The sequence below is a fragment of the Epinephelus moara genome, chromosome 1 (genome assembly GCF_006386435.1).
Source record: "Epinephelus moara isolate mb chromosome 1, YSFRI_EMoa_1.0, whole genome shotgun sequence".
NCBI lineage: Eukaryota > Metazoa > Chordata > Actinopteri > Perciformes > Serranidae > Epinephelus > Epinephelus moara.
Window position 1 is genome coordinate 10,885,439 of NC_065506.1, and position 23,894 is coordinate 10,909,332.

General features: G+C 40.8%; 1 protein-coding gene across 4 annotated transcripts in view; it reads right to left on the reverse strand.

The window, feature by feature from the left end:
- Positions 1-23,894, reverse strand: part of phkb (phosphorylase kinase, beta) — a 149,508-nt gene that overhangs the window by 85,396 nt on the left and 40,218 nt on the right. For all 4 annotated transcript variants that reach the window (XM_050047594.1, XM_050047575.1, XM_050047584.1 and 1 more), the window contains 6 exons: positions 20,811-20,918; positions 19,778-19,858; positions 15,691-15,806; positions 9,435-9,498; positions 4,748-4,843; positions 2,412-2,609 (listed from right to left, as the gene is read on the reverse strand). In XM_050047594.1, coding sequence (XP_049903551.1) covers positions 2,412-2,609; positions 4,748-4,843; positions 9,435-9,498; positions 15,691-15,806; positions 19,778-19,858; positions 20,811-20,918 — 663 coding nt within the window. The remainder of the gene's footprint in view (positions 1-2,411; positions 2,610-4,747; positions 4,844-9,434; positions 9,499-15,690; positions 15,807-19,777; positions 19,859-20,810; positions 20,919-23,894) is intronic.

Below are 23,894 nucleotides of genomic sequence, written 5' to 3' on the forward strand. Positions count from 1 at the left end.
TAATTTTTTAAACCTTGGGTCTTCAACGGCGAGCCCACAATCCCCAGGGGGTTCTCAGACTTACTGCAAGGGGGCTGTAAAACCATTGCTTGGTAATTTGAATTAATTTAGGGTTCTCTTTTTTTTTAGAAAAAAATAAAAATATGACTGGAAATACACTGATCCAGTATATTATTAGCAAGTATTGGCCTTTGGGCAACTTAATTTTAAACAATATATGCTTTGTCCCACTTTCAGGTAAGGGGTCATTGGCCTGAAAAACGCTGAAAACCTCTGTTTTAAACAATACCCAGCCTTAATTGATACTGAGCAATAAAAGCATTCTCCATCCATTTATATTCATCCACTTATCTGGGGCCGGGTTGCGGAGGCAGCAGGCTGAGCAAGGCACTCCAGACATCCCTCTCCCCAACAACGCTTTCCAGCTCCTCGTGGGGGACCCCAAGGCGTTCCCAGACCAGATGAGATATATAATCCCTCCAGCATGTTCTGGGTCCACCCTGTGGCCTCTTACCAATTGGACGTGCCCAGAATACCTCTCACAGGAGGTGCCCAGGAGGCATCCTGATCAGATGCCCAAACCACCTCAACTGGCTCCCTCCGGATGTTCAAGCTTCTCTCACTATCTCCAAGGCTGAGCCCAGCCACCCTTCAGAGGGAACTCATTTTGGCTGCTTATATCATTAAATCAGGGATGAAATGAAAAATTATATCTCTGCCAAGTCTTTTTGATAATGTTACATAAAAGTTTTTAAATCAAGATGTAAGCTTTTTTCCACATCTTTTATCAAAGAGCTTTGACCAAGTTATATTTTGAATAGGAAAGACAATTCTAGTAATAATTGCTGGTTGTAATAAAGTGGGATTACATTTGGTTTTGTTGGTTGTCAGCTTTCAGTTATTGTGTGATAAGCCAAGCCTCGAACTCAGTGGCCTCTCAGCCTCCTTCATACTGTAGTATTGGACAGGAGGAGGGGTTGATTTATTGGAATATAGTCTAACTTGTCGATGCTCCAGGGCACTTCTGAGCTCATTTGTGACATAACCTCTATTGGCAACCTTATTTTTTAAAAGTCAAACTTTAAATCTATAAATTTTCTGTACAGACATTAGAAGTTCTGCCATTAGGAGAGTCGCTGCTACTCCTCCATGAATCTGTAGTACAACAATCCAAACCTTTGTGTCAGGCGACCTAAATGACCCATGACATCAAGGAATGAATAACCCATCACTTAGTAGAACTGATGGGACCTCATGGAATGGACGTGAAACATCCTCGAGACCAAACAGAAATTCCAGTTGCCTTCTACTTGCAGATCAACTTTTATTCTCTCCATCTGCCTCTCTGAGTTCATTAATTCTGGGAGGTTAGTTCTGTAGCTTGTGCAATGATTTGTTTAGCATTAACAGTCTTGCCTCTGATTCACTCATTGTACGCTCACTGAGCTGTCTCTGAAGTGAGCGCGCTGCCATTTTGCCAGGATCACAGGGGATTCAGAAAAGGACAATGAATGCACTGTCATTCACATACATATATATATGCATGAGCACACCCACTGGCAGGGGCTCACTCACACACACAAACACACTAAGACTGGGGGTGAAATACCTGGAGGATTAAAACACTTGAAATGGGAGAGGCTAAGTCACACAGACAGATTTCTGAGTACTATCATACAAGGATAATACCTACCTTTGCAGGCTTAAACATTTCAAAAACTTTTCAAATGTCACACTCAAGCACTTTCAAGTTGAACTTTTTCAGGTTTTATGCATTGCCAACCACTGGCGCTCTGCCTTTTACTCTGCGTGAACAACTGGTAGCCTTAAATAACCTCTTGATACATTTTAAAACTTTACATTCTTTAACACATGCAGCATTTTGTTTTTTAGTCTCCATGAACTAAGGTTCAGCACTTTTCACAGTGACCACAATATTTCAAACAGCTGTCTGTAAAACTTGGAGGTGTAGTTGTAAATTGTTTTTGCTCACACCTTTCTAACAGGTTATTCGCTATAATGGAAGAAGAGACTGCTTCCTTTCTTCTCTAGTGGGGTTCCCCAGGGATATATCCTGGATCCTTTACAGTTTTATATCTATATGCTATTTTTGAGGCATATTATCCACAGAGTACATTTTATTTTAACTGCGATGATAATGAAACTCAGCTTTACATTTTGCTAAAACTTGGAAGAATTAGCAATATTTTCTGTACTTTTTCATTAATGTCTGACATAATAAATATAAAATCTCAGTGTGTAAGAACTGCTTTAGTTGAAAGGCTCTCAACAACTCAGGTATTATTGTGGACACCCACTGTCAAAGAAAAAAAGTTCAAGGAATTCAATGAGCAATGAAGAATAAAAATCAGTTAAATATAACACATATAAACAAAACCACCAGCACCCACCTTCATTTCAGCTGGTTTGTAATAGCGGCGATTCTTGTCTTCGTTAGCGGTGCGGTAGCCATCACGGAGGAAACGTTTGAATCCGTATTTGCCCCGCAGCTTGCGGACAATCTTGTCCAGTGTCTGACTGTAGAGGGCGTCATCATCTACTGCAAAAGCAGGATAGCTGATGGTTGGTAGCAAGGCTGCGTCCGTGTTCTGCCAGAGAGAAAAGTTTTAGCTTGATGTTTTTGAGTTACTTAAAGAGAAACTATTTATAGGACAAATTTATATGACCATAACTAAACTTAAATTGCATTCGCCAGGGTCATAATGAAAAATAACTGAGGAATCAAAATGATATCCTATACTTAGCTATGAGCCATAACAGAGGGTGGCTAATTCCATGTAGCACATAAATCTTCATGCGCTAAATGGTCATATACTGTAGCTTACCCTGACATTCTTACAATAACTTTAACCAATCCATCTGCTCTCGCCAAAACCTAACCAATCCAACCAATGAAGGCAACGAGTACTAGCCCAGTCACAGGGAGAGTAGGGTAGGTAATGCCTTTGTTATCCTAAAAAACAGCAATTGCATACTGCACAGCTGTAGATGCCTTTTACCAGCTTAAAGGGACAATTCAACCCAAAATTAAAAATATGAATGTTTCTTCTTACCTTACCTGTAGTGGTATTTAACAATCTAAATTGTTTTGGTTTGAGAAAGCGTGCATCTACTGCTAGCTTACCCAGCACCATCAAGCCAACTAATGTTAGGACGCCATTTATGTTTACATTCCATGCTGTCACAAGCACAAGCCTCTCGTCCACGACAAGATGCATGCTTCCTTCTGCCTGCCCATCTAGTTCCATTATATCAGAGAGAGTGCAGACATCTCTATGGCCGATATCTCCAACACTCACACCAAAACAATCTAGACTGATGAACTGCACTACAGGTAAGAAGAAAACTATGTATTTTTGTTTTGGGGGTGAACTGTCCCTTTAAGATTGAAAGCTCCTTGTAATCAACATCACACTACAGCATTTCTTCCAAACCAAGGACTGTCTGACTAAACTTTAATTGCAGCAATCATTAGGAATGAATATTGTTAATACGGTTGACAAACCATTATGACTGGACATTTAATTTTCTCATTTCATTTTTGTTTGGTTTACTATATTAAGCAGTGAAAATGAAAGCTATTAGGGCCCTAGCCTCACTGCAAACAACTATGAATATTTAAGGGTTATTAATAGACGGCAGAGCTTCCAAAAATAAAAAGACTTGCTCTCCATATTCTTGCTGTTGCGTTTTGTATTGCAATCTTTTTAATATCCAACACATCTCTACAGTTCACAGCGGAGGCGATGGCTACTGTCTGGTCCAATCCTCTCCTACTCTTCAACTCCTTGTTACAACTCCAATTTACATGTTAACATCCTCGGCAGCTGCAGCTGAAATGGGATATCAGCTTGCAGAACGCATTCAGTGCAGGTATTGAATGTGTCTGGAATTGAATATTGAATCCCAATCTTTCGCCATAGTGTACAAGATACTGATATTACATTGATATTATGGTTAGCTCAATATTATCCTGCAGTATGTTGGTCTCTTGCCACCCTACTGCACTCCATCCTTCCAGCTCCTTAACATTAATCTCATACAGCTATAATGCCACTCTAATCGTCTAATTACACTCATTTCCTCGCAAGCTGACTGCGGCTATTCTGCTTGACACATTCAGCACAGACAGAGAGCGAGAGATGTGATCATTTAAGTGTCTGCAAGCAGTGGAGTGGAGAGACAGAAATGGTTTTGCTTTTGCTTTTCCTCAGTGTACCACTTATATTCTTTTGCCACTTCCTTTTGCAGCTTCACCTCCCTCCAGCTCTGCAGCCACCTCTCACTTTCCCCATTTCTTGTCAGGGCTGAACCATCAATAGCATGAGTATGGGCAGTGTAATGACTGCACCAGGAGGGAAATGCACTTTCTGATTTACAGATATTCCTTGACATATTGACATAAGTACAGAGTTTCTTTGATGTGTACAATTAACCTTTCAGGTTTCTGGCATATGCGTGGCAGGCATCTATTTTGATCTTTGATTGGTAGAGATTATGCACACAGCTGCTCCGCTGAGTCAAAGAAAGGGGGGACAGAGGCAGCAGGCTGCATCAACATGTGCACCTGTGGACATTTTTCAAAACCTACAACAGATTAAATAGTTCTGAGCCAAAATTTGCATTTAAACATCCTTTTTACATCATCTTGTGCTTTATTTGTAGGTTTTAGTCATTTGTAGGATGGTTTTAGTTGCTGCACAGGTAGATAGCTAGATGGACTTACATGTGAGCGAGACTCTCGGGGCAGTAAGGAGCACAGGGTTTGCCTGTTCCTGTTGTGGGCGTCCAGATCCACAAATATCACCGACCAAGAACAGCCCTGCAGAGCAAAACACATAAGCAGAAAGCATGCCAGTCACAGCTGAACTATTCACCCATTACAGTTAAAAAAAAACAGCACACAGTCTCATGTTCTGCATGTGGACACCCACAAAAACGCAGAGAAGAGATGCGCAAGTCCTCTACCATTTAGCAGAGAAAAAAAAATGACAGCAAAATGGCTAAAATGACTTAAGGACCACTTTAAAGCCCCCTCCATCACACCTTACACCTCCGCACATCAAAACACACTCTTTCGCTGTAACACCAGGCTGATATTTTTGGGTTGAACACATTTTTGAAGTACAGTGTGGGAGTGCTTGAACAACAGTGGCGAGAGTCAAACTATCACTTCAAAAGTCCCCATGTACAAAAACGAAGTGCTGCTACTACAATACAGTCTGTCCATCCAGTGCACTTAAACACCTCTGGGAGAGAGAGAGGTGGGGCAGTTTATGCTTTTACTCAGTGAGCGAAGTGATCAAACCTTTCTGGTTCTAAAAGGCTGGTTCAGTCCACTTCATCCATCCATCAGCAGCGCTTACATAAAACCAACTGAGTCACTCCTGCAACCTGCTAAGCAGTTTCTAATGTAAGTCAAATGCATTATGTATGAAGATTGCCAGAGTCGACTTTTTTCCCTTCAAAAAACAGATCCAGCCAGGGCTTTTAGTCAAATCAGCAAGCTTTCCTGTCGCAATTTGCATAGTGCAGTGGATTGCTGGTCACTGGTGTAGGCAGCTGTGTGACAAGTCAGTGAAATGGCCCTCTCAGGGAGAGCTTTTCCGGTGTTCTAGCAGCAGAGTGTAAGAAAACGGAGCATGTAAGATGAGTGATTTTGCTGTGGATGCATGCTAATGACTGTGGTTTCCTTCAGTGGGCTGACATTTTCATTTTAATAAAAGTGAACAGTCCAAACTATATTTTATTTATGTTTTTAGGTAGGTTTTTTTTAGTATTTCTGCTTTATTTGACAGTGAGAGAGATAGTCAGGAAAGGCGAGAGAGAGAGAGAGAGAGAGAGAGAGAGAGAGAGAGAGAGCGGGAGGGAGAGAGGGGATGATATGCAGCGACCATAGACTGTAAAAATAATGACAGTAGCTACTGTGACATCACCCATCAGTTTGTGGAGTCTTGTTTTGTAGTCTCTATATACAGACTCTACATTCAGTAAATGTAGAGTCTGTAGGCAAACCCCAGAGATCTTGCATCCGGAAGAAGAGTGGAAGAGCCCTGGTTTCCAGTTGTAGGCTGTTTGTAGTCCGCGTGATATTGACCAATCACGTTTCAGCCGGCTGCAGTTGTTGCCAGGTTAAACGATCGGTGCGGTGAACTAACGAGGCGGAACATAATTGGCGTCACTGCAAACTCTGAATCCATCGCAATGGTTCAGCATATTTAATGGAAGTCGGAAACGGAAATTCGCCTCCTCCGCCCAAATCAAACTGGAATGCCAAAAAATCAGGGGTCTGCCCCCAGAGGCTGTATCGCCGTCTGCTGGAAGTCAGACGCCGAATGCAGCCGATGGGTTCCGAGAATGCTTGTTTTGAAGCCTCCAGTTCAGCATTTCGGTCGTTGCCATCTTGGTTTTTGGAGCCAGAAGTGACCACATTTGCGCCATAGGCTGGCGCTGTGGAGGAGTGAGGAGCGGAAGCGGAGGACATTATCAGCAGACAGCTTGTCACTCACAACAGCCAGCCCTTAGTTATGCGTAACTTTAAGCTCTAATAAAATGTAAAAGGATGCCTCAAAAATAAAAGCCCCCCACACAGTTGTCATAAAGGAGAAAACTAGCTATGGAGACCAAAATCAATTTCTGTACCAGGCTGTAAACATGTTTTTTTTCCTGCTGTAAATCTGGACATTTTAACATGGGGGTCTATGGGGATTGACTGGCTTCTTGGGCCAGCCTCAAGTAGCCATTCAAAGAACTGCAGTTTTTGGCAGTTCCATATTGGTTTTAATTTTTGAGTCCTGGAGTTTGCTGCTTGACAGCAACATGGGTCCCAGGCCAGACACAACACAAACCCTGGCCACTGCAGTGAGGACCTTAATGGTATGCACTCTGCCAGGTGAGCGGCGAGGGCATGCGGTATGTTAACCCTTTAATAGTTCATTCAGAAAAAAAGCTATGGAAGAATTTTCATCGTTGCCACCAGAGAAATAAAATGTTTCACAAATAACACAAATATGTGAAAATCTATGTATGACATATCACATAATTAAGAAAAAAAGAAACAAAATGATAACCCAATGGTCACATAAAATAACAAAAAATTAGATTTTGTTTTCTACAACCTGCTGCTAACATTCAAATACAAGAAAAGTGAGTATTTCTCATTCACTTCAATCTAGACTTTCCTCCTTAAACCTCCAGCAATCAGAGTTGTGCTTTAATTCTTAAATGCTTAGGGTATTTTCTAAATCATTATTACCTGTATTAGCAGTATCATGCGGGATTTTCCCAATCACTGGATTTTCACTTAAAGAAAATGTCAAATCAAACTGATATAATTCTATCAAATATACAATGGAATAATATGAAATTTATCACACTGTTAACAGTTTCAAATTTCATTAAAACTTTGTTAAAAATTCAATTTTTTATTATTTTATGGCAATTTCAGTTTAGTTAAATATAATAAGTAAATAAATAAATAAATAAATAAATATAAATCATGTCCTTTTAAATGCACTGTGAAAAATATCAAACAAGTATTATAATGAAAACAATAGTCTTTCAAGTTTTTTATATGCATTTACATTATTCTGTTCAGTGAGCATTTTAAATAGGCCCCATGCCAAGTGTCTTGTTTGAAAAGCTTCTGCAAACCGCAGTGCACTGTGGGGTTGTTTTGGGCCTCAGACATATTTCGACTGGGTGCTAGACATGCACGGGGAGATGCAAAATATAAGAAATCTAAATATGCTCTAGCAAAAGATGGAGAAAGCAAATAAAGTATTAAATGAAATGAAATTGTAACTGAGCCTTTGTTAATCACGTGCCAACAACTGCTGATGTAAAAAATCAGTCATATTTTTAACTATGCATTTTTACTGTCTATCCCTACTTTTCCATGCAAACCCACTTATCCGTTCTACCTCTGCAGAGTTAGGCCACATCCCTCAATAATGAAAATGTGACTGTATAATACGAGTCAATTACAGGCCACCATAATCTATGCCAGCAGGCCATCAATGTCACCGCCATTATTATGGGTTGCTAATAAACGTTGGCAGGGTGTAGATTATCGCTCCACTACATCCCTGCTCTTGACTGGGTGTGAATTACTGTAGGTGACAATCCCAAGATAGAAAGTGGAACCTGTTAGGATTTGATTGTCCAGCCGTGTGTACACAGCTCTGTGAATTTAATGACTGGCTTTAAAGTTGAAGGATCCTCCTCTAGGCGAGATCAATTTTATCCACAGAGTTCAATTTGTCACACAGAGGAGCCGCTATCTTTGCATCCGTCGTGTGACTCGGAGGGATCATAAAAAAAATCAAAACTTCACCATACTGAAGGTTGAGTGTCCGTTCATCTAGTACAAAGGCTAAATGTGACACACACCCACAGGAGACTGCAGCCAGTGTAAAATGTGATAGCCCAGTTCAGAACGTAGTGAATGTTACGGTTAGAGGGGTTGGGAGAGTTGCATTTGGTGTTGGAAGGAGGAGAGTCAATTGGGAAATCAAGATTGATAGAGATCATTAATAACCAACCGGCTGGCTTGTAGCACTTTCACTTCCAGAGGGACAAGAGACTGGATGAGACACTCACAGTCACACTTACAAAGGCCCCACACAGCATGGGCCATAAAGCAGCTACCTCTATAAATTGATTCTTTCAACAAGCTGAACTTGATGACAAAATCCATTTTCAGGCACAGTTAAACCCCTCATTTTGCAGCTGATCAAGAGAGAAAAACAGAGACTTTAATATACACTCATGAAAGCCTCATGCAGTGATCAGAAAAATAATCCATGATGTCCAGATACAGGAGATGGCCAGAGAAGCTGTCGCTGGCTAAAACCCAGGTGGAGAAAAGAAGAAGAAAGAAAGGCTTGCTAAGTGCAGGACTTCATTTTCCAGTCCATTAGCAGATGTAATGAATGTCCCTGTTTTTCCTTTCCACCATACGGCAAGAAAAAACAAACACATCCACTAATGGACATTGTAAGGGAGATTCACAGAGAAACCAGGAACAAACATCAACTGTGGCAATTGATCAAAGTCCTGCAGAGACAAACGCAAATACGGTAAATGAATCTCCTGATGGTCAAACATCCACTTAAAGAAATAGCTGGGCATCGATGACAACAGTACCAATTATGCCGATGACGTGTCCTTGTTGAAACAGCAGTGGCTTTCCATAAATTAAGTCACTGACTCAGATTATTCTCTGCTCAGGATGCATACATCAAGCATATCTCACTGATGTATGGAGCTGTAATGGAAAATGGGCTGTCTATCTATAATACGATCTCATGCCATGTGACAAGATTAGACAAGTGACAAATACACATGTTTCTTGGGACTAGTGAGGTGGAGGACATGTGCAAAGAGCAGGTAAATTATTCAAGTAACGGTACCTGGTTTCCAAAAAGGTTGAATCCATTGATGGCCTCCAGAGCAGCTTTAGCCAGGCCCACAGAGCTGCGAAGAAAAGAGACACTGAAAATTACACAACACAAAAAAAAGCAGCTGTCACTAACAGTGATGCACTATCGGGCGAATGTGTAAAGATATCTTGCATTTCATAAAAGTGAAAATAAACACTATAATTGAAACCATAAACGTCTTTCAATTTTCTGAGACCCCCCCAATTCATTCAGAATTGCACTTGAATATTAAACAGCTATCTCTTGGGATTCAATAAAGTCGAAGGGTCCAAAGATTGTGGTCTACTGTAGATAATGGATCTCTTCAATAAAAACCTTACACTAAATTTCACACTGGCTGGCTACTGTGATTGCTATGCAGACTTAATGTGAATCAATTTCACTGTGATTTTGTTTCCCTTTCTACCCAGCCAAGATTTACCAAGAAAAGAAAAGGAGCGGGGGAAAAAATTGCAGGGAACTTGGCGATGACTGGCAGTAGATCTGCTGACATATCAAAATGCATTCAATACCATTAGTGAAGCCTGAATCAATGCTTAAAATACAAAGGATGGCTGGCTAATCAGCTTGGAAAAGAGCCCTGCTGAAACTAGTTCTGTGAAAGACACACACGCGCACGCACACACGCACACACACACACACACACACACACACACACACACATGAAAAAGGCCAGTCCCGGTCAGCAAGGCTGTCAGCACTTCACACAGAGGTAGAGGAGATATGATGCTTGGTGGGGAAACAGGAGGTTAAAAAACAGATTCCAGGAAACAGGCTCAAAACAGCATCATGATGCAACAGATTCAGTTGACAGCTGGAGATAAAGATTCGCATGATGAAAATGTTGCTGTAGACTGTTAGTCCATGAGCTCATACTGTAAACTGTACAACATTATTCTGTTACTCTTACAGTATATGTGTTTACATACAGGAGCTCAACTCCCAGTTCAGGTTATACTGGGTTAGTGGCTTCATATGCTTCTTCATATTTCATATACTGGATTTGTTTTGGAATTATGGACCATGGGAGGAAAATTAAAAACTAAGGTAATCACAGCATTGACAATAAAAGAATCAAAGTCATCAACGATGGACAGCTGTGGCCACTCACATCAAAATACGACCACCTTGAGTCCAAAGTTCCATATTAGGTCATGTGATGACAACTGAGAAAACTGCAGCTAATAATAAGCAAAATAAAATATGGTTTTCAGTGCTAGAAAAAGCTAGTAAGTGGATTTTATTTCAACTCAAATAACTGTATCGGCATCATTTGATATTTTTGACCACTTGGTGGCAGCAAAACATTGCACTGACATATTAATACCTCAAAAAGTTGACATGGTAAATGGGTAAGCTAACAGTTACCTGTTTACACTACAGACCTGCGTGCAGTATTCTAAGTGTGGGCCCATTCATTCCCATCAAAGTTACCTAGTCGAACATGAAGCCAAAATATTTTGATGATGCTGACGAGGATTAAATTACCCTGATCTTCCGCATCCATGGACCAATAGTGGAAGCTCACTAGAGATTTCCACTGCATGAGCTGGCTAACTTTTGGTCTAGCTTTTCAATACAGACAAAACTATTTAATCTTGCAGCTCTAATAGATTTTTCGAAATGTTGTCACACTGAATCGATCAAATTTGGAAGTGAAATGAGGAATTTTGCAGGGGTTGTGATGTTCAGAAAAATGTGTGTCTCTCTCCCAATGTAAGTCTATGGGGAAAAGTCCTTTGGGGAATCACATGATGGACCCACAAATTGCATGGTTAGGCCGCAAAGCCCGGTTTCCAGGGCACGGTTTACATACCAAGCAGATACAAAGAAGAAGAGCATTTATTTGGAGTCATATTTTAGGCAACCCAATGAATGGTAGTCCAATATTCACTCTTCTTTTAGATCTGCTCCACCATGGTCACCAGCTGGTTGTCGTTTTTTTTCCCCCAGCTATTTGGTAGCAAGGTAGCACATATCGGGTTCATCAGCACCTTTTCACTGAAAACAGCTGCCTGCTGAGGCTGGCAACAGCGGTGAGACTGAACCGAACATTTAAGCTGTGGGCAAAACAATTAACTGAAAGACACTAAAACACTCCATAAAGCTCAGGGGAGCTGCAGTCAGGTGACAATGGCTTGTGGGCACATCACTGTTTGTGACCCATTTCACATTACACAAACTCATTTGATCCACTGTTCACTGTAAAAATATTGATTAGAGCAGCTTTAAGGTTTTAAAAATGACAATAATTACAGACAGATTAGAGCACATGGAGATGATGATTTAAATTTTCGCTGTTGTAAAATGGATTAAAATATGAGAATCATAAATATGTTGAAATATTCATGAACTATGGGCACAGTCCTGTTTTTACATATCCAAAAAAATATGTTTAACTCAAAAGTTGAGATATTTCAAGTAAACCAGCTGCTTACAAGATTAGATATGCCACTTTAAATGAAACACTCCAGTCTAACCATTTGACTGGGTGTGATGATAAACATGAGGCAGAAGCAATCATTTGATTTGATATGGACAAATGAGTACTCTGCCAAAATGAACACATCCTTTGCTGTTCATTTCCACTGAGCCTCTCTCTCTGCCCACTGGCACTCCGGGACTAGAAATGACTGCTCAATTTGATCATTTACACAGATCTTGTTTACACAGAACCATTTTGAATCCGCCCCTGCCACAGTTCACTGTTTGCACACAGCATGTTAATTGGTATTACGCAACTACATGTATACGCTCGCTCACTAATTGTGGAAATCCAAAGCATGACCTCGAGGGGAGGAAAATACAAGAAGTACGACACACAGGGCTTCTTCACTACATCGAATTTGTTATCTTTTCTTGAGGATATCTTGGCAAGCTGCTGCCAATAGCCTTGGATTGTTGGAGAAAGAAAAAAAAACATGCTTCCCAGAGATAAGCAATGGCAGAAATTGAGGATCTTTATCGAGACAGTGAGGAAGGAGAGGGAGGCCCGTTCGACCTTGGATGATAAATCAGTTAAGCGCACGTAACAAAAACTCACTGCAATCTGAGTTCACTGGCCAAGGACAACACTGGTGTTTAAACATGTGGTCCAAAATTCTTATCTTCATAGCAGTTAATAGTTCAGACTGTTGATCCATTATATCGTCCTCAATAAAGGTGATTTGCTCACTGATGGAGGTTGTGTCATTGCAAAGTTGTGTTGATTTGACAGTTCATCAGTAAATATGCTTTAAAATGGACACGCTGACCCTAAATACACCTTATCAGATGAAATGGACTGATAACTCCTTCTGTAAATGAAAACATACTTCTCATAACTCCTGTTGCTTCCTGTTGTAAAAAGGGCTGCTTTTACTTGCCCCCTCTCACACCTGGTGTTGGTCTCTTTGTTGGAGGGGCAAGAAAAGTAACATTCCCATTTAGTAAGCTAACCTTGATATGAAATACAATGTTGGACATGTGTAACTGTGTTCAAGTCACTTTCTTTATAAGTTGTAAGTTCATATTTATTTATTTGACCTTCAATTAATCAGCAGGGTCTCGTCAGACTGACGACTGACAGCAGGACTGACAACCTCTAGTTAAGGTGCGACTGCCTGTGATTTCACAGAGCCCTGGCTAAACACCTCTGTTGTCTGCCATCTGGACACCCCAGCAAGCAAGCGACAAGCAGGAGGCGTGGACTTTCTGTTCCGCCTGTACAGAAGTGGTTGTCAGAGGTAGAAGGAAAACTGGAAGCCGTGAGGCTCTGAATGAAATCTCTCCTGAGCGACTCGCAACCTCAAATTGCTTCCTCCCTTCCAATTTGCTTTACTGATTACATCTAAAGAAGTCAGCTTTAATAAAGACACAAAAGATAGTGCTAAAATAATAATAATAAGTTGGAGGCATCCACCAGTTAAAATGAAGGCCAAAGAAAAAAAGGCAGCTTGGTATTTAACAAATATTTCATTCATATAATCCTCGTTTTAAAGCAGGCATTCAAAATTAAAATGACTCGCACTTCAGAGCAGATTTTCTCCCTTCTGATATCGTCAATAATTTAAATGTGAATGGTACGTCTATGTTCTGGTTTTGTAAATGCTTAATTGTCTGAGTTCAATAAAAGTTCAATTAATAAAGACAAAAAGGCAAACGCTCTTTTACTGTTGTGTTTTCTATGGTCCCCAAACACAAGCCTGCTGGAAATGTTCAGACATGGCAAACAAGAGCGGAATGGAAAAAAATCTCATTACCGCTCTATCATAACTGCTTTAAGGCCAGAAGACTTCAACACTATCACTGCTAGCATCTCCCACACTTTCATTCTGTCAATAACGGCCTCTGTTTCTACCTGATTCACTACTCATACACAGACAGTCTGTTAGGTCATAGAGGTATTTTCTGTTTTCTTCTTGTTGCTGGATTGTTTAATTCATTTTATTTTTGAAGAAAGTTTCAACCCTTCTGTTAACACACACACACACACACACACACAGACTCTGGCCTGGGCAACAGCATTGTCAAGGGTCTAGCTGCAGAGCTTAAGGCTCAGGCTCACCTCCGCCTTTGGACCATTTCCAGTCCTGAGCGTAGACAAGGAAGTCTGAAATTATGTATGCCTGCCAGACACGATCATCAGGATACGATCGGATGCATTAATTAGCTAGAATAAGCCACATGCCCTCTACCAATAACACCAAGGTTAACAGAACAAGCAATACTTTGATAGAACTGTAACTTATGAAGTTGGGTAACATAACATCATCAAGCGGCAACCTCTGGGGCTGAGAAGTGAAGCCAACATGGTAGTGCCAAAAACTTTAGCTCCTTGAATGGCCACCTGAGGCTGGCTCCAGAAGAGAGTCAATCCACTCAGACCCCCATGCTAAAATGCCCAACTTTACAGCAGAAATAAACATGTTCACAGCCGGATACAAAAAACAGTTTTGGTTTCTATACCTAATTTCCCCAGTCATAACAACTGTATGGGGGACAAACTGTTATTTAACTCAGTTACTTACATTTTATTAAAGCTTAAAGTTATACATAATTAAGGGCAGGGCCACTTTGTGTGAGCTGTCTGCGAGGTGTAACCACAGTCTATGAGTCAGAGCCACTCCTTGCTCCCTCGCAGATCCACCCTCTCGTCCATATATGGTCAGTTCTGGCTCAAAAAGTCCAAGATGGCGACAGTTGAAATGCCAAACTGAGGCTTCAGACTGGCAGTCCACAAACCAATGGGTGAAGTCACAGTGGCTACGTCTATTATTTTATCTGTGAACGTTAAACAGCGAATGCCTTGTACTAACATTATGAGTTTGCGATTGTTAGCTATCTTTGCTAATGTTGTAAGCAAACTAACGTTAGCATTAGCTGGAAGGACATTAGTTTGCTAACTGTATTAGCATAGCTAGCTAACGTTCGCAAACTCATAATGTTAGTACAAGGTATCTAGTGCTTAATGTTACATTATCTTACTTAATTAGTTATAGTTATATTAAAAATATTTGGTTGTATTATCTAAATTAGTGTTATGGGTGGAGGCTGTGTGATTTATTTAAACTAATGAAGACATGCTTTAGTTTCCTGATTATTGTCTTCTGAACATAAAATAAACAGTAGCGTTTAAACATATAATACAATTATTTGTTAATGATAAGGTCGAGAAACAATAAATACATAACAAAATGTTATTTTATGATAGGATTACTGGACGTGATACAATGTATTAAATATACACTGAGTAGGACTGCAATATAACAATACACTTACCCAATATGCTACATAATACTGTGGCATGTAAATGTTATTTATTTATAAGGAAGTGTAATAACACATGATTTTCCACCTGTTAAGCTAACATGCAATTTAAAGCATTACAGTGACTCATGCCTCTGTGTGATCTATAAAGCTCTGCGCGTAAATATATTTGGAATCATTTTTATGCTGCAGTGTGCTTCCCAGGGGCACTGAGCAGAAAATAAAACTCATGTCAGTCAAACTCTCCCTGTGGTGTGGTTTTATCTATTGACGTCTGTACACATTGCTGGATGGTAAACTACACTGATACAACTGGTGACAGTGACACAGAGAACATTGGTGAAGTGTTGTAAAAATCTGACAAGACTGGATATCAGCATTTGCCAGTTTCCCTTGGATACAACCTGTAAAAACCTCCAGTTGAACTCTGAACTATGTACATTCATGTTGCGTGTGTGCTGCTGAGCTTCTGACTGACCTGGAATGCAGCTCGGTGCTGCCGTTGTTGTATTTACTGCCTCTCTCCCACATGCCGTAGTCAGGCACCCTGTAGGCTCTTTCCACACAGAACACCAGGTTTTGGATGAAGGAAACCTACACACACACACACACACACACAAAAAAAACCCCCCATCAAACACAGGAAGGCATGGGACATTGAGAATTGATGCAATACACATTCACAGTATCTTACACACACACACACACACACACACACACATGCACTCATAGATCCAAGGCTGCAGGTAGTCGACATATTTCCATAATGAGACACACATTCACACATAACCTCAGCTGCAGCTACACATGCACACACAGCCTATAGAACACACTTACATACGTATACAGTAATGCGTGACCTTTGATATTGATCTGGGGTGAGGTGTGTAACTCTCCCTCTAATTATACGGGTCAGTAATGTGGACGAGAAAGTTGATTCTTCATCAACGCTCAAGGTCAAACTGTCCCTGCAGCTCCAGATGAGGTGTAATTAAGTAGTAAAGTGTGGCCGTATGTGATGCTATAGCTTCATTGGCTTGTCAACTGCCCATGACACGCCACTGAATGGACAAATATCACAACATCCATTTATAGCACAATTTTAATTATCAGCGCATCGGCCTGATAAAAACTCATCCGCAGTGTCCTTGCTTGCCAAACAAAACGCTGGCCTTGTGGCTTTAAAGTTGTAATTAGCAGGGGGTTATGCGTATCTGTGATCTGCCCCACACCGGCTGTGGAGAAAGACCCTGCGTATGTGAGAGACATGTCAAAATCAATAGGCACATCTAGAAAAAAAAACTAAAAGGGAGAGACATAAATTGTTTGATGACTTAAAGGCCTTGAATCATTAAAAAGACCTGAAAGTCGCAGTGTGTGCATGTGTGTGTGCATGTGTGTGCGTGTGTGAGCTTGACTGATGGGAGATTTAATCTAAAATGACAAAGTGGGGGGGAGAAAAAGAGAAAGATGAGGGAGTGAAAGAGAAAGATAGAGAGAAGCAGATACAACCGGTGTAGGACTTAAATAGGCCAGTCTGTGATGGAGGGCAGGGAGAGAGGGAGGAAAGCAGACGAGGCTGGTAAAGACAGAAAGGTTCTCAGGTCCTCTTATTTGGGGTTTTATGAGTGAAGTGATTAATGAGGGGAACTTTTTAGTATCTTAATGGTATCTTAATGAATGTTACTGCCCACCGGCCAAACAAGCCTCTCTGTCTCCTGGCCGCCAGACGACAGTCCCTGCCAGTTCTGCCTTTTTTTCTTTATCTATGGAGGTGGATATTGTGCACATGGACACATTTGCTTCTACCCCATGTGCCTGCAGCACTCACACAGTGACAAAATTCACACACCTGTATCGTGTGGGGAAAAAAAACGCACAGGGGCTAATGAGACGCTCCATTTCATGCTGCATGAGACTGAAAATGGCATCTGGAAGGAGGTCGATAGTGCATCTTCTCAGAGGACAAGCAGCAGCCTTTCTATACCACCTACCTTGTGAAGAAAAAAAAAAATACTGCAATGCAGCTTCCAGCTCAGTCAAGTAAACGCCAACAGACTTCACAAGCCTTGACAGCTAACAACAAACTAATAAATGATACTGTAACAATGTAATCAGTCCAAAAGAAACGCTTTTCATCCAGCGTTCAGTGAGAAAACAAAGTCCTTTTTGCTCAATGGATCTGATGATATGAAATAGAAGGATGATGGGGTGTCTTAGTTTGAATTATGCAACCTAATAAACAGTGTTTAAGCATGCATATTAAGGCTGCTATGCAAACAGGACTGCCCTCATAAAAAAGTTGCATTGTCAATTTGTTTGCCATCAGGAGTAAAAAATAGAGGAAAATGAGAGGTTATTAGGGAGGGTTTTCTGTAAACAAAGTGAAGACTGCACGCACTAATTGGTTAGTGGCAAAATGTTTTACCATGCCCTTACTTTCTTAAGATAAGCCCAATCTAGTAAACAAATGGATTCCTTTACCAGCGGCACAAATTTCACCGCTCTGTGGCGGTAAGTAAAGCTGTGAACGAGCAGACTATAAAAACTAACAGAATTAATGAAGTTCCAACTGCTCCTCGGGGCCCACATAATAAACAGCACACTGTGTAAACTTAACAGCCAAGTTGCTTTGTTGTTTTATTAAGAGTCAAACATAAAGAAAATGACACCGGACAGATACATCACACTCTGAAGGAAACCATTCAAAGCAGCTTTCCCCGTAATAGTCTGGGCTGGTGTGCTGCCAAATAAGACGTTAGCGGTTCGATTCCCAGGAGGACATTAAAGCCTCCACAATGAAATCATCTAAACGTTTCCCTGTTGAAAGTCAATTGAGCGGCTCAGCAAAAATATAAATGTGAGCCGAGCTATAAAAGTGAGCTACTGTCCCCTGATCCTGCAGTTGTGTCGGCTCTAGGATATCTGTAGGGGATTTAGGGTACATCTAACTGCCTTTAGAAATCCCATGCTCTTACTTTATAGCATCTGCTTGGATCTTCAGAAGGTAGCATCAAATAATTTAAGACTTGGGAATCTCATTAGGTCCGACAATATGCTTTAGAATAAACAGATTTTCCGTGATACATTTTCACATCAGGAATTTTATGTGCATGCATGCCGACCCATAAAAAGTAAAAAATGCTTCTCACAGACATCAGAATTTAGTTTAGAGACGCTTCAAAGTATGTATACGCTGTCAGTCATGTACACATAAAAGGACTAAAAGCCTACAGCTATGCTAACAGTCACGCTGTACTTGAAACCAGCCATAGCTAGTAGATGCTATTATCAGCATGCTAATGGCAATCTATTTTCATCATCTTAATGCAAACACCTGCTATGTGGCACTGACATTGAGAACAACCTTTCCCCATAGACAACCATTAAAAAGGAGATGTTTCTAGTCTTGACAGGACCGCTCAAATTGCAAAAGAGTTAAATTATGAATCTTTCCGTGATGAATTTTTGATCCATGAACACTTTATATTTGTAAAACCTTTCCTTGAGCCGAGAAAAGCAATTTAAAAATCTGTGACCTTTTCACAATGTAAAGTCTAGGGGCTGAACAGGACCTTACAGGACGGGGTCAGCAGGCAGGGCTGCTCACAGGGGAGTAAAAAAGGGAAAGCTTTTTTGGGGCCTAGCCACTTGGAGGACGCATGGGGGCAAGCAATAATCACATTTACCCTAAACATGAGCAATAATAAACAAATGTTACTTTTAACTGAAACATCACCATTACTATCTAAAACAACAAAAATAAACAAGGTATTTATTATTTCTTCAGCAAAATGTTGCCTGTTGCGTAACTAAAACCCTCTCTCCTAAGGTTTTTGCCTAAAAACAAACAGACCAAAACAAAACAAAAAAAGTCCAGCCATTTCTGTGACCAGACCAGTCAGCAGGAAAAACACTACTGCACATATTCAGTGCTGATAACCTGTACATGAAAGCAGACGCTAGAAACTTTTTAGCCGTCAACTTGCGGGTCCAGTATCTAGTTCCAATAATATATCTATGGACTTTGGTCATTGGCCAAAGCACTAGACATATTAATAAGCTGACCAGCTTGTGGCCCTTGATAAAAAGTCAGGGGTTCACCAAAGTCGGTAGGACTCACCGTGTTGGGACCACAAATGTCTTTATGACAATCCGTGCAACAGTTGTTGAAATATTTCAATCTAGATCTGGAGCATGACTACAAATACTTCAATTGACCGAAATTAGGTTGAAATAAATAAATAATGATAATCATGTCTGGTTATTTTACAAGCAGTGTAATTGTTTTTTACTTATTTGAAAAATAAAATATGTACAGTAATTTTAAAACTGGCAGCAGCATTCTGCATAGGAAACAATGTTCTGCATGGGGAAATGTATTTTTGTTCAATGTTAATGACCTATATAAGAAAAGACGTTGTTTGACTGTCTGTGGCTTACGACAGATACTGATTGCTGCTAGTGGATTCGCCAGAAAATATCAAACCAATAAACAGGACAGGGCGTAAATCCCTTGTGTCCAAAATCGATCACCTCGGCAGTCATTTTCGTGTCTTGTTTACCTCATCAGTGTTGTAAATGATCTGCAGACCAGAGCAGATCATCTCCACCAGGTACAGCAGAAACAGAGAAACGGCATCGATCTGCAGCAGTGACAGAGGGAAGGACAGAGTGGATTAGATACCATTAAAAAAAATTACTGTCATTTGTACACTGTGAGATATTTTCAGATTTGTCAATACAGCCGTCTTCGGTTTCCTACGTGGTGCAGAGGCTGAGGGGTGAGCCTTGTATTAGCTATTAGGCCTTTGGCATTGGACTGGCATCATCAATAACACAATTTACTTCATGGCAAAGCTGTTGGAGGAGGAAGCCAAGGACTGAATGTATATACAGTAAGTGTTTAACATCCATACAGCTTGATGATTTATGAGGCTACCTTTGTCACAGCATGATAATTTTGATTTTCTATCTGCCTCTCTTGATGTATTAGCTACCGTTCATTTGAAGTGCAATCTCCATCCAAACGTTACACACCAAATTGACCTCTGTCAATACCATTGACAGAAGAATAAGCTGTTTTATTGCCAATTTAATGCACATCCACCTCTGAGGACAAGTAATTTTCCAACCATACATGAATGCCAAGTAGAGGGAAGGAGAAATAAAACATTTTTATGGGCATTTTTTACACTAAAAAACAAAACCTCAAGAGATTGTTTGGCTAATTAGTACATCCTGTTGTTCATTCAGTTTTAAAAAGGTTTGCTTCTCATCGAGTTTCTTCCTGGACCACAGCCAGTGAAATCATTTTCAATATTGGTACATGAGATATGTGAGCAGAGATATAATGGCAAAGTAGTGTGCGGGATTTGTTTTTTAACACATGTGAAACCTGTCTCTTTAGCCTTGAGAAGATTCTAGCCCTTGTAGACATGTTCATTCCATCTGGACACTTCACTGAGGTGGACAGACACATATCCAAAACATACCAAGACACACTGTGTATTTGCATTTATGTAAAAATATAATTTTCAATTGATTTTTGCAACGGAGGGTTGCCTAATTTCTGCACTTGTCTGCTCGCTGGCTGACCTGCAGGTGGTGGTACTCGCTGTAGGTGTGAACCTCGTCACCGGTGTCGACGTGAAACACTGAGTGCAGACACTTGGTGGGGCTGGGATCCTGTTTAAACTGCTCCACCTGGCAAAGAGACACACGGACACAGAGAGGACAGGATGAAAGAGAGAGGTCAAGGGTAAGCAGGGAGCAGTGAAAGAGCGACCGAGAGGCATTCATTCCCTCATGAAAGGTACAGTACCCCACAGTAGCAGCCTTGGACACATTCAAAAACACATAACTGGGAACCTTGGGTATCCAGTTAATACATGGTAATGGACTCTCTCTGCTGTAATGTCTGTTATGGTCAATTTGCTGTACTGTTTTGGTTGTTTTGTGAGTCTGCCTCCCTGCCTCCCTCATTTTTACATCTCACCTTCTCCAATCTCAGCTGACACTTAACTCTTTTCAGTGCTTGCACTTCAACAGACTCTTCCATTCCTTTCAGCTTTTTCTTTTAAACTGAAATTTAAACTTCGTGTTTAAATTTCATCTGCCACTTAAACTTCTTTCAGCGCTTCTCTTTCAACTGTCATTTCAACTCTTTTAATGCTTGCACTTCAACTGACTCTTCAATTCCTTCCGGCTCTTTCACTTCAACCAATACTTCAACAACTTCAATACTTAAATAAAATGTAAACAGTTGAGTTATATAAAATAAATCACCCCATACAGTTGTCAGGAACTGGGAAATTAGTTACAGAGACCAAAACTGACCTTTTGTACCAGGCTGTGAACATGTTTATTTCCACTGTACATTTGGGCATTTTAACATTTGGGTCTGTGGGGATTGACTTTGCTTTTAGAGCCAACCTCAAGCTAGGAACAACAGTTTTTGGCACTTCTGCTACTGGGGATAGTAACATCAAAGAGCTAAAATTGATACTCTTTGGTAACTGGGAACAACTACTGATAGCTATCAGGAAAACAAAAGTGCTATCCTCTGTGCAATGGCTGACGCACATCCTTTGTGTCGTGAATCAAGCTGTCATTTTTCCGGGAGATCATACCCGGTGGCAGACAGATTTGCATGGTGAAAGCGAGGCTTATAGGGAACCAATCTAATCACTAATAGTATCCTTGCTATAGCCATTACATTTTGAAATCAACATTTACTTCATAATGATGGGGTATATCCAAAAACTTGTCTACTACCACTTCAAATAGCTTTCAATGCTTCTGTTTGAAATGCCACTCACCTACTTTCAGTGCCTCCGCTTCATCTAAAGTTTCAGTTCCTTTAAGTATTTTTCCTTTATCTATCATACCCATACAGTACATATACATTTCAAAAGCTTCAAAGAATCAATAAATTTAGGCAGATTCAAATGTTTTTACTATCATGTTTCAGCAGAAATGAGCACACATACATTATCTTCAATGCATCTAGTCATTTCTTGTATGCTGTACTAACTTTCAGCACAGGTGCCTCCAATGGGACTCTAAATGCTAATCCTGACATTAAAGCAGTGTTCAACTTCCCGAAATGTAGGATTACATGAATCCATAAACACTCTAGTGACAAATACCTTATATAATCTGTTGTTTCCCAAAAACAATAAACTGGAACAGTCAGTATATCTGTCCTATGAGCAATAACCCCGAGAGATATACTGTACAACATAACGTACTCTGCCCTGAAACAGATAAGGGTCAGATTTAGGGCAACCGAACGATGACTTGTTTTACAGCAAACACATAAAGAAACCCTGAACAACATATTAGTCGTGTTTTGTGTTCTGTGAGTTGTTGGTTGTTGTCTGTGTGTGTGTTTGCTGCATCGACTCAACTACGCTCCAAATTACGGCTGGGCCGCCAGCCCCATCGCACAGAGTTATAAATAATTGGCCCTTTGTCCCATTTTTACCTCGTTTGTTTCTTTTCTCTCCACCTCTTTCGCTGCTCTCTCCATCATCAAGCCCTCCCTCGCTGTCTCCATTTTTCTCTTTCTCCCTCCCACCCTCCCTCGCCTCACTTCTACCTCTTTTCTTCCAGTACTTTCTATTATTCACCCTCCTTTTTCTTTGTTGTCCCCCTTGCTCTTTGTGTCTTTATCTCTTTTCTCAGGCTCCCCCTTTTTTTTCCTGCTTGTTCTTTCCTCTGGCACACTCCCTCTGCCCACCTTTGTCTCTTGCTTTCGCTCTCTTTCTCTCTTAGTCAGGTCATAGTGGAGACCCTCTGTCCCACTTTTACTCAAACTGCTCCACTTCCTGCCATCCCACAGCGGCTAGTACTTGAAGGGGCGGGGGGGCTGGCTAGTAAAAAAAAGAGCTACCTCTGTAAGCAGCTAACAATAGGTACTGCTGTTTATGTTACGATAAAACCTACTTCTGTGCAGAGGTCTCTCTGATTCTCGCTCCAGCAGAGCCATAGTGTCAAGTGGCTCCACTCTCGGGATATTCTGAGAGGCCCCAGATCTAGCTTATTGTTTCAAGTGCTGCAATGCGCCAGCGTCATAAGTGAAACACTTCAATGTCTGCTGCCCCATCCAGTAAAAGGAAATTGTATGTGCGTTTAATTCAAGTTGCAAAATACAAACTCTTGCACCTCATCAAATCAGTAACCAGGCCATTCCTTTTCATTTCTGGTTGCAAAGGAGATCCATTTGATTTTTCAAAACAACTCATGGTGAAGAGATAAAGCCAGTGTATAGCAGTTGTTTAGAAAGCAGGTGTCACACCGCGGTGAGGTTTGTCTTGTCTTGGGATTTTGGTCTTGTCATTTCCTGTTTTATTTTGAAGGCCTTACTCTCCTCTCGTTACAGAGCACTTGCCCTTCCTCATGTGTCGCCTGTGTGTCCACCCTGATTACCAATTGTCTCCACCTGTTCCCCATTACCTCCGTGTGTTTAAATAGTCTGTGTCTCCCTTGTCTTGTGCCAGAGTGTCTTCGTCTGATCACCCGAGCTCATCTCCAAGCCTTGTTCCACAGCCACAGTGTTGCCTCACGTAAGCCGTTGTTCCTCTAAACGAGTGATTTTTTGTTTGTAACTTTTATATCTTAGTTTCTTGCCTTAGCTCAGGATTATTTTTCATAGCCGTTTGTTTTCCTCCTTTGGAG